This window comes from Rhodamnia argentea, chromosome 10 (genome assembly GCF_020921035.1).
Source record: "Rhodamnia argentea isolate NSW1041297 chromosome 10, ASM2092103v1, whole genome shotgun sequence".
Taxonomy (NCBI): domain Eukaryota; kingdom Viridiplantae; phylum Streptophyta; class Magnoliopsida; order Myrtales; family Myrtaceae; genus Rhodamnia; species Rhodamnia argentea.
Genome location: NC_063159.1, coordinates 2,800,385 through 2,811,312, shown reverse-complemented (window position 1 = coordinate 2,811,312; position 10,928 = coordinate 2,800,385). Strand labels below are relative to the sequence as shown.

The 10,928-nt window shown below is 40.2% G+C and overlaps 2 protein-coding genes across 3 annotated transcripts; both read left to right on the top strand.

The window, feature by feature from the left end:
• Positions 1-463: 463 nt before the first annotated feature.
• LOC115739844 (E3 ubiquitin-protein ligase RDUF2-like) lies at positions 464-2,576 on the top strand. Its single transcript, XM_030673129.2, has one exon. It carries the CDS (start codon positions 792-794, stop codon positions 1,893-1,895), a length of 1,104 nt encoding a protein of 367 aa, XP_030528989.1. The 5' UTR covers positions 464-791; the 3' UTR covers positions 1,896-2,576.
• Positions 2,577-5,496: 2,920 nt separating this feature from the next.
• On the top strand, positions 5,497-9,921 carry LOC115739845 (probable protein S-acyltransferase 16). Of its 2 annotated transcripts, none has more exons than XR_004015292.2 (7): positions 5,497-6,316; positions 8,013-8,105; positions 8,186-8,287; positions 8,651-8,728; positions 8,804-8,902; positions 8,967-9,082; positions 9,407-9,921. XR_004015292.2 is itself a non-coding variant. In XM_030673130.2 (7 exons), exons 1-7 carry the CDS (start codon positions 6,038-6,040, stop codon positions 9,515-9,517), a joined length of 858 nt encoding a protein of 285 aa, XP_030528990.1. In that variant the 5' UTR covers positions 5,503-6,037; the 3' UTR covers positions 9,518-9,921. The 2 variants fall into 2 exon arrangements, 1 of the variants encoding a protein (XP_030528990.1); XM_030673130.2 differs by having other exon boundaries at positions 5,503-6,316; positions 8,987-9,082.
• The last annotated feature ends 1,007 nt before the right edge of the window (positions 9,922-10,928 follow it).

The window sequence follows — 10,928 nt, the reverse complement described above, 5'->3', positions numbered from 1 at the left end:
CAATTTTACCCCAAACTGGTACATTCATAATAAATTTACCTTCCGTTTTTTTTTCGTTTAATCTAACCGTTAAAATGCTAAATTGTATGTCACGTGGCAATTGACGAGTGTACCAGATTGGGATTGTTACCATTTGTTTGTTACATGTGTATTAATTTAGAATTTTTCTTAGTATTAAACTAATTTAATGGAGGGTAAATTTGTTACATGTATATCGGTTTGAGTTTTTTTGTAGTAAAAAAATTTAATTTGTGATAAATCTATCATAGATGTATCAATTTAAAGTTTTTGGTGGTAAAAAAAAAGTTTGAAATAAATTTATCATAACTATATGAGTTTGAAATTTTTTGTAATAAAAAATAATTTAAGATAAATTTATTATAGATGTGTTAGTTCAAAGTTTTTCATTGTACCGATCCTATGTCGAAATGAAATGGAAAACGCTTAATCGCCACGCTAACGCCATCTTTATGCTTATTGCTGGAGAGGGTTCTCTTTTTCCCCAACAGGACAACCTTCTTCCCCCACCATCTTTCACTTTCTCTGTCATCTCATCTTCCCTCAAAATTAGGGTTTCACTTCCCCTTCCTTTCGTTCTCTTTCGATTCGTAATTTCGCCGTTCGTTTGTCATTTCCCTTCTCTTACTTGTCCTTTCTCATCCAGTTGCTCTTGCATCTCGACCCTTTCATCGCCAGAATTCCATCCCAAGATCCATTTTTTTTTTCCCGTTTGATTGTCATCCCCCGAACAGAATTAGAGCTTTAGTCCGAGTTTTGGTGTAGGCGTATCAATGGCGTCCGTGGATTACTCGTACTGGTGCCACAGGTGCAATCAAGTCATCCGGGTCGAGACCCAGGATCTGGACTCAATCAACTGCCCCAATTGCGGTGGCGGATTCGTCGAAGAGCTCGAATCCCCATCCGCAATCCCTCCCCACCAACGGTTCCCCGCGGCCGCTATGTACTCTGGTAATGGGTCCGATTCGGACCGCAGCACGAGCCCTACACTGCGACGTGGAAGAAGGAATGGCAGCGACAGATCCCGTTTTAATCCGGTTATTGTCCTCCGTGGAGCAGCTGATGGCGGCGACGAAGGAACTGCAGTCGATGGGGGTAACAATTACGAGTTGTATTATGATGATGGCTCTGGTTCTGGCTTGCGGCCGTTGCCCACGAGTATGTCGGATTTCTTGATGGGTTCGGGGTTTGATCGGTTGCTTGATCAACTGGCTCAATTAGAGATGAATGGGATTAGGAGGTTGGAGAATTCCCCGGCTTCAAAGGCTGCGATTGAGTCTATGCCTGTGGTTAAGATCATTGGGAATCATATAGATACTGAATCGCATTGCGCGGTTTGTAAGGAAGCTTTTGAGCTTGATGGCGAAGCTAGAGAAATGCCTTGTAAGCACATTTACCATGCAGAGTGTATATTGCCTTGGCTTTCGATAAGGAATTCGTGTCCCGTGTGTCGGCATGAATTGGTGAGTGATATACAAAGCAGTGTGAACAATGTGAATGATAGAGATGGGATACGAGAGGAGGATACAGTTGGGTTGACAATATGGAGGCTCCCGCGAGGCGGGTTTGCGGTGGGGAGGTTTACAGGGGGAAGAAGAGCTGCTGAGAGGGAGTTGCCCGTTGTTTACACTGAAATGGATGGTGGTGGGTTCAATGCTGGTGGGGTTCCAAGGAGGATTTCATGGGACTCAAATAATAGGATATCCAGAGAGAGGAGGGGTTTGCGTCGGGCATTTCGCAGTTTCTTTTCATTCTTTGGGAGGCGAACTTCATCGTCCAGGTCAGGTGCTGATCCTGAACCGGGATCTATGAGGAGAAGTCGTTTAACTGCTGTATTTGGTAGATCCTCACGGAGGCGCAGCCAAGCCTTGTTCTAGTATGAAGGAAGCGGCTGGCAGTGTTTCCCTCGTCTTTAAATTAGTCCGCACTTGATGGTGCATTTGGCTGGCTCAATTTGATGCATGGCAAAGGCTAAGAATTGCCCAGTTGTTGTAGATAATAACACCAATGCAAGTAGGATGAAAAAGCTCTGTTTTGAGGTCATCTGTTTGAGGAGAATTGGGTAAGGGTGCGTGCCCACACAAATTTTGGCCAGAACAACTTAGAAGTTTCGTATGCAATGCATATAATGGGCTTTCAGACGTAGAGCATAGGTTATTGTACATGGCTCCAGCTCTGCTGATCGCTATATTATAGGAGCTCTATCAGTTTTTGTTGGTTCAAAAGTTATGAGAGCAATTTTTTTCTTTACCTTTTCCTCCATTCTAATTTATCAAAGTTTCTGTTCATCTTTTGTGTCCTTTCTTGTTCCATTTAAGATGCGGTTTGGATATTCTGACTTAACGCAACTTGATATTTATTCTCCTCATAGTTGTTTGTGTCACTCGTCCTGTACAATTTGTGGGCGGTATGAAGATCTTTACCTAGTTCTGCCATGTAAATAGTTCCTTACAGAAATTGCCATAAGTTTAGTTAAGAACTGAGGGCCTCTTTATGTAAGAATGAATGGTTGGCTTTTAGAAAATGGATTCTTTTATACGAGTGGCCTCTTTGTGTTATCTACTCTAAGTTGTGTATTTATTTCACAATTTACGATCTTCTTTGATTAACTAACTTCTGTAAGACAGGTCCCATGTATGTTCCATTTCTGCTATTAAATGCTTTTCCAACTAATTGCATTGACAGGTTTTTTACTATTTCTTTGGTCTTCTATTTGCTGCTTGGTGCTATTAGGAGCGAATTAGTGACTTCATCCTTTTCAAGACATCCTTTCAAACGCTTTATTTTAGTACTGACGCTGATATTTATCGATTCTTTGGGCAAGAATTTAGAGTTTGCTGTTTAATGGTATATCTGGGATAAAACAAACACTTTTTCCCTTAGCAATGGAAGGGAAACTTGACTGTGTCCATTGACTTAGGAAGGCAGCCATGAGAATTTGGTAGTGTTACTGTCACAAGTCCCCATTTGGTAGCATTTCTACATTCAGAAATAAGCTTGTCATAGGCTGTATTTCCTTTCTCCCAATGGCTGAAAAACACTTAATTTGGTGTTTGCTGTGTTCAACTCCTTTGATCGGATACAAATTATTATGTACTGTTGATGAAATTCAGATGCGTTTGCGGTTCTGACTTATTATGCTTGAGTAATGAACTAGGGTAGTGTCAACCAAGAAGAAACTCTGTTTCACCAAAAAAAAAAAAGAAAAAAGAAGAAGAAACTCTGAGGTACTATGTCTGCTAGCTGCCTGCATGTACTTTTTCATGGCCAGCTAATATGCTCATGCAAGGACTGGGTTCTTTATAATATGAATAAAGCATCAAATTCTACACATAAGCAATAAAGAAATTTTGCATTGATGATGCCCTTTTCTTTCCTTCCTCCGGATTTTATTTATTTGGTCCATCCATTAAAGCACCTCTTTTTAGAGGACTGATGAGAAAACCGACAACCTTAAACTTGGGGTTATGGGGGATTCCAGATCGTTCAGCCAGTAATACCTCAGAGTACCTTGTTTAGTCCGTGAGCAAAACCTGTCATTTGATTTAAAAATCAAAATGAACTCTTCAATACAATCTTCACTGCCATTTCCCATTACATGAGATTGTGGACGCCCTTAAGGACGCATTTGACAATTGATGGAAGGTTGGAAGTATTGCATCTGGTGGTAGCATAGTGCTACACTGCTACTGCAGCTGTGTTGCAGGCAATGCCATCAAGTCAACTCGGCTTATGTAGGTATGTTGAAAAAAAAAAAAAAACTCGGCTTATGTAGGTATGGTTTCTAACAACCACACCATAGTAGATTTTCTTCTTCTTCCCACTTAGTATCTGTTTTCTGGTTGCAGCCATCACTGTACTTGTGTAATCACTCTGATTCTTCTCCCGTATATCGCATCTGTTTGTTCCATCCCCTGAAATTTTTCTTGCTCAACTGTTGACTCAGACGTTAATCTTATTAAATGATGCGACTTTTTTAGGTGTTTTGTTTCTCTATTGTGGACAGACTTCTCCCACGATTGTGTTCGTTGCTGCAATTGCTTTTTTCTGGACTTACTCAAGGCAGTGCTCAAATTGCGGGGAGAACCGGAGGTGCTTCTCTTATCCTACAGTGAGACAAGCCCGATTTCGATTGCATCCTTTGTTATCATGCTTCTAAGAAGAATTTCTTGCAAAGGGACAGTGAAATCATTGAGCAATTATCATGCTGGCCTCGGTTTGCCCAACCGCCGGAGAAAGAGTTAGGGTGGAATTCTACATTGAGCGCTGGTTTGATTGCATGATACCTGTTCCTGTTGTGACAGCATAATGAATGCAGTGTTGGAGCCGCGATCCACAAGGATAGCGCGCCGATGAGACCGAAAGATGTTGTCCAGAGGTTTATTACTACCGGTGCTGATTTTCTGTGCTCTTCACCTTGATGACTTCTCTTTCAACGTGACTAATGACATTTGAGATTTTACTAGCAGCATGAAATTTCGATGTTTATAGCGTGAGAACCATTTTTCTCTTGATTTTTTTTCAACGATACTATGTAATTTCCAATAAATTGTGAAAATTCCTTGATTACAGCGTATGTTAAAGGAAAAGTAGTCTATCATATTTAAAAAGGTGCTTGTTAGAGGTTTGGTTTCTTGATTCATTTGTGTTTATTTAACTCAAAGTGTCCTATAAATCATGTTCATCCAAAAACTTATATTTTCTTTTTGGATGAGACAAGATGATCCTAACCTATAATTCTTTTCCTTTGTATTGTGAACGTATCGTATTTTTTGTTTGGAATGATTTGTATCAACTTGTATTGTTTCGGACGTTTTTATGATAAAGAGTACAAGAACGATTGGTACATGTTCATTCTCCTTTTTTGTTCCGTCATTTAGGCTCACTTTGTTTTTTAAAAATTAAATAATATTGAGGATATTTTTTTTTAAATAATTGCTTGTACTGTGAATTAAAATGAACAAATGAAAAATATTTCATTGTCCACGAAATTTTTGAGACATAGATCACTGTTAATAATAAAAGTATTTCTCGATGATCATTTATTTCAATCGAAACAAGCGACTAATTTTAAGAAATTTTTTTCCAAATCGTAAAAAGAACTTTAAATGGAGACATATTGAGAAAAAGACAGAGAAATAAGGGTTAATAGCATAAATGTCCTTTCAATTTGTATACTCTGGTTCCTGAATTTTGATTCAATATACATTATCGCTCCTTAAATTTTTTTATTAATTCAATGTGCTTCCCGAACTATTGGTAAATATTTAATTAAATCTTTAAAATTATATGGAAATATGTAAAAATTTCGGGATCATCTTGAAACATAACCAAAGCTCAGGAATCATATTTTAAAAAATAAAATAAAAAAAGTTTGTACATTGAATTAAAATTTATAGGTTACATTAAACATATTAAAAATATGAAGGCGATATCACGCGGTCGACCAAATTTCGGGATGATTTGTTCATCTTCCCAAAAAGATAATAATAAACACAACTGGACGAAAGCTCAAGCAATGGCGAAGCAATTGTATTTGATAATTCGTCGAGTTGCTTCGTCGATGGAGAGTCCTCTTCCTGCTGTTGATCGACAAATTACTTGGAGAGATGATTTCGAGCGACCATTGAAAGCTCAGGAGATTTGCGTAGAAAAGAAATTACTGCTGCTGTTGTTGGGACGAAAGGGGAGTGAATGAAAATCTTCCTCCACCTTCTTCTTCCATCATCTTGATCCGTGAATCGAAGCAGAGACCGTCGGACTTTCGTCTTTCCCATTTCTTTCCCAAATCCCATCGTCGCAGGTGGTCGAAGTGGGGGGCATCTCGCGCCCAGACCCAGAAGCACCGGAGTCCCTCTAGTAGATTCGAGAGCCACCCCACCAAGCGTCGCCCCCCACATCACACCCACCCACCTCTCAAGCTCACTCCTTTCGTCTGCGGGGACGCCGTCGTCTCGCCGTCGGTGGCGCCTCCGGGAGGACGCAGTGCGCGTTTCTCTTGGTCGCGATAGAGACACAGATGAAGCGGCGAGGCGGGATCGGCTCCTCCGTCCCCGTGACCGTCGTCGTCCTCGCGATCGGCTTCATCTACTTCTCCACCGTCTTCGTCTTCATCGACCGCTGGTTCGGCCTCGCCTCCTCGCCGGGCCTCATGAACGCGGCCGCCTTCACTGCCGTCGCCCTCATGTGCGTCTTCAACTACGTCGCTTCCGTCTTCACCGACCCGGGTCGGGTCCCTCCGACCTTCGTGCCCGACGTCGAGGATGCCGAGACCCCGATCCACGAGATCAAGCGCAAGGTATGGCGCTGGTTGCTCCTTTCGAGAGGTTTCGGCTTATACGATGTTGTTGATTCCGTTACAAGAATCTCTGGTTTCTTCTTTTTGCCCCCTTCAGTTCCAGTTTATGCGCATTTGATACCTCGATACTCAATTCGGTCGCGTTTAATGGATTGTTAGAGAATGTTGTTACATGCATGGGCTGATATGTAGTGCTCTCTCTATGGAGGCGATCTGGAGATATGGGCATGATAGTGATTGATTTTGTTTAACTTTTTCGATATTTCTCTATGCCAGAGAAGGGTTGTAAACCTGTAACTATCAGATCTCTGTTCGGTGAGCTGCTGATGCGATCCCTGTTATAAAGATGGGGTGGAGTATTCATTGCGTTGGCAATGTTGATCTCTGTACAATGCTTGTAAACATTGAATAGGTAAAAAGATGCTGAGTGGAGAATATATGAATTGCAGTCCTTTTTGGTGGTCTTGGCCACCTCGTCCATGCGATTCCACAAAACGACAGGAATAGCCTTTTGACAAGATTCTAGAAGTAATTGTAGTTTGTAAATAGAATGAACGTAGGTGTTATCCCGAGAATAATGTTTACCTGTTTGTTTTCCTTGCTCTAGCCATTGAAATAGCATCAAAGGTGCCATTACCATTATTGCTTGTGGACTATTGCGGAATGTGAATGCTATTGCATTCAAAAGTAGGACCTGACCCGTCGTTAAGGTCTGAAATATAGCTGTTTTTGACTCTGTAGTTTTAGTTAGGTATTGAGCCTGCAATATGGGCCATGGCACTCTGAAAACAACATCAGCCGTTTAGCCATCATATAACTAATGCAACCCCAAGTCTTGCATATTGTCTATCACAAAATGATTGGAATTCCCTCTTCTGTGAAAATTTCAATGATGCCCTTTTGTGAAGTTTGAATTGTCCACCCATTATGATGTTCACATGATTATGATACTTTTAGCAATGAAATTTATTGATGCCAAAGGGTGTGCTGAATTGCATTTGTAATCGCATTTCACCTTGGGGATCTAGTGTATTTTGCAGAATTTTGGAAGAATCATGCATCCTGTGTTTTGTGTCTTACATCATCCAATTGTTTTCATTTGCTGTTCACTTTGTTGATTTGGAATGACATTTGGTCATGGCATATGATATCCCGATCTAAGGGGTTTGCTCTATAGGAGTCAACAAATTTGAGTGTGTTCTTGAGTCTCTTCAACTTCTCATCACTGAGATCATACATGTATGGGGAGTTAAATTCCATTATGTTGTCTATTTAGTGTTAGTATATTCGTAATTTTGTTCGGCCTGATCAAGTATCTTGTGTCCCACCAAGCCTGGTTCAGAATTGTCATTTGATCTGGTATGTCTTCCCTACTGTCTCTTGGCGCGTGGGCTACAGAACAAAGTTCTCTGTTTGATGCATTGACTATTAATGATGTAGCGCTGAATCTGTGCTGATGCTACTCTTGGTTAATAGGGTAGGCTCGGCATAAATCGCTGGTGCTTGGTTCTTGTTTGAGCTGGCTAATTGGTCAGTCCTGCTTGAGCTAGTAGACAGAAAGAAGCTAGTTATCGAGTATTTTGCTGTCAAAGAAAAAGCGATGATATCTTTTAAGAGGGTGATGCTCAAACTTTTTATGCAGCTTCTACTTAGTGTCTGAATATGGAAATTTGCGTTATTCTGAGGATTTTTGCAGGGTGGAGACTTGAGATATTGCCAAAAGTGTTCCCTTTATAAGCCTCCACGTGCACATCATTGTCGAGTTTGCAAAAGATGTGTTCTGCGAATGGTATGCATGATGCATGCTATCGTCTGTGGATTAATCTACTTTATACTATGCTCACTTAGCTAGTGTCACTTGATTGTCAGGATCACCACTGCATTTGGATAAACAATTGTGTTGGCAACGCAAACTACAAGGTCTTCTTTGTATTTGTGGTCTATGCGGTAACAGCATGCATCTATTCACTGGTATGTATGTATTTTCTCGAAGGATTCCTTCATTGGATTTTTGTGTCCAATCCATTAAATCCATCTGCATTTTGAACCACTGCACGGTTTCCTTTTAATGAAGTCCATTCGATTTGATGCATCCATCTATCCTCATGAAGAGGTTTCATTTTGGTTCCAAAGTTTGGAGCTTTGTGTTCGTAATGCTGGCATGATTTCTTTAATGAACTTCATCTTGCCTTATCTGTATTCAAGCCGGGAAGAACCTTTTTTTTTTTTTTTTGTGATCTAAGTTAGTAGGCAGCAACTGCTGGACTAATTTCCAGTGAGAGCAATTGAATGAGATCAGTTTACTTGTGCTAACCCTTTTGGATGAACATGTAGGTCTTGCTTCTGGGTAGTTTGATCAATGAACCTGAAAAGGATGAACAGGAAAATGAAGACTCCTCCCGAACGATATATGTAATGCACCCACAACACTTAGTTTGATACTCCATATATTCTCAAGTCCGTCGACTCATTGTCTGCCATTTACAGGTTGTTTCGGCGCTGTTGCTTGTACCTCTGTGCATTGCATTAAGTGTCCTATTGGGTTGGCACATCTACCTTATTTTGCATAACAAGACCACAATTGAGGTTGGTAAAGTTGACAGAACTATCATCTGTCCGTTGTTATTTGCTGATAACTCTCTTCTTTTAGCTCTTATTCTTTTTCGACAGTATCATGAAGGTGTGAGAGCAATGTGGTTGGCAGAGAAGGGAGGGAGTGTCTATAATCATCCATATGATCTTGGTGCCTACGAAAATTTGACAACGGTAAGAGCAATACACCCGATATTAGTGGGTGTGGTCAAATTCAGCGTGCCCTTTGACTTGATTCCAGGGCTTAGAATTTTGATATGGTAGACTTAGTAGTACTACATGGTGAATAAGATATAACTGAGAAAAATACGAAGTTGAAACAAATGCTATTAGCTCAAATGGACATAAGGCTTTTCTTCGTACACAAGGATTGATCGCTGCCTCACTTTGAAAGATCGTGTGTTTTAGTTTGTACTTTGGGAACAGAGCATATTTGTCCCCTCTATTTTTTTTGCTCGGCCTTGCCTCAAGCGGCTCACATCATTTCATTTCCTTCAGGTGCTGGGTCCAAATATATTAAGCTGGGTATGCCCCACGTCTACACACATCGGTTCCGGTCTTCGCTTCCGCACCTCATATGATGATTTGGCTGCTCTACCCAATTCATAGCCTCTTTTGCGTTGTCAGAAATCAGTCTCGGGTAATATCACATTCTTTTAACTCACTAATCGGAGAGCGCTCTCCATTCGATTAAGAGGGTCCTAGACTGTTCGCTCCCATGGCATTGCATTCGGGAATTTCCACGACAAGTTGCTTTCTAGAATGCCGAAGCTTTTGGCTGCGAGGTTCTTGGGAGGTGCTGATGCAGCCCTCAAGATGTGAAAGGGGCGGTGCAGTCTTTGTAAGATTTGGGTGGAGGGGGGAGTTTGGTCTTTCTACTTGATTTGTTGTGTCATAGGTTGTCCTTGATGTGCGTGCGGATGGTATAGAGCTCACACGGTTGTATGAAATTCGGCTCACAATTGTACAAAAAGGAAGGTGTATAAAAAGGATCATTAGAATTGCTTTTGTACCGCAGGTTTTGGTAAGAAGTATGGAAACATGAATGTAGTTTCGCATGTCATTTTTCAGGGGCAAATTGGTAATTCTCCTTGATTGTGTTCAGTTAAGTGGCTACCCTGCTTTACACCATTATGCACTCTTGTAATTTTCGACGGCAATACAACAACATAAGCTTATGGAAACACAAATACTGTGAAAAAGGACTAACTAAAGAAAAGTTTAGAATTTAGTTAGAAAAAAAAAATACAAAAAGAATCAAATCGACCCATATTTCAATTATAGAGATAATTTACACAACATAGACGAATTGGACCACTGGGGTGATATGGTGAGCAATGCTAACTTTGTTTGGGGCAATGGTGGTTTGTTAATTAGAATATACAAAGTAAGAAAAATTATTTAGAATTTAAAAAGCTAATTTTACTATGGAAAACTGAAAAAAAAAATTAGGATTTTCATTCCTACTGTTATTATAGCTGTTGTCAACATCATATAAGAACATTACATTTCTCTTTCATTTTGTGTAATTGATTGTATATCTTAATGTATTCAGGGTTTAAAGATTAATTTGACCACCTTACCAAAAAAAAAAAAAGATTAATTTGACTAGAAAATCAAGAAGAATTGCACTTTTACCCTTAAAAATCACATGTTCGATACTTGCAAACGGAGAAATGGACAAAGAGTTAATGTATAATATGATAAAATTTCAAGAGAGCTAATGTTTATAACACGATAAAATTTCGAGAAGGCTTGGTGCAACCGTTGAAAGTTCGGAAGCGAATGTACATCGTGACAGTTTGGAGGGGGTTTTGTATAAAATCCCCAATAAATATGTACCGCAAGTGAGTATAATACTACATGGTAAGTAATTATGGCTGCGTTGATGACAGCCACCGTGGTCTTTCCATTTGTTATATCTTCTTGTTTCGAATCGAATGATCTCATCATGTTTGGCGGCTAGAGACTACCCCAATGGTTGGATCCACTGCCCCACTCGTCTTTTGAGACTAATTTG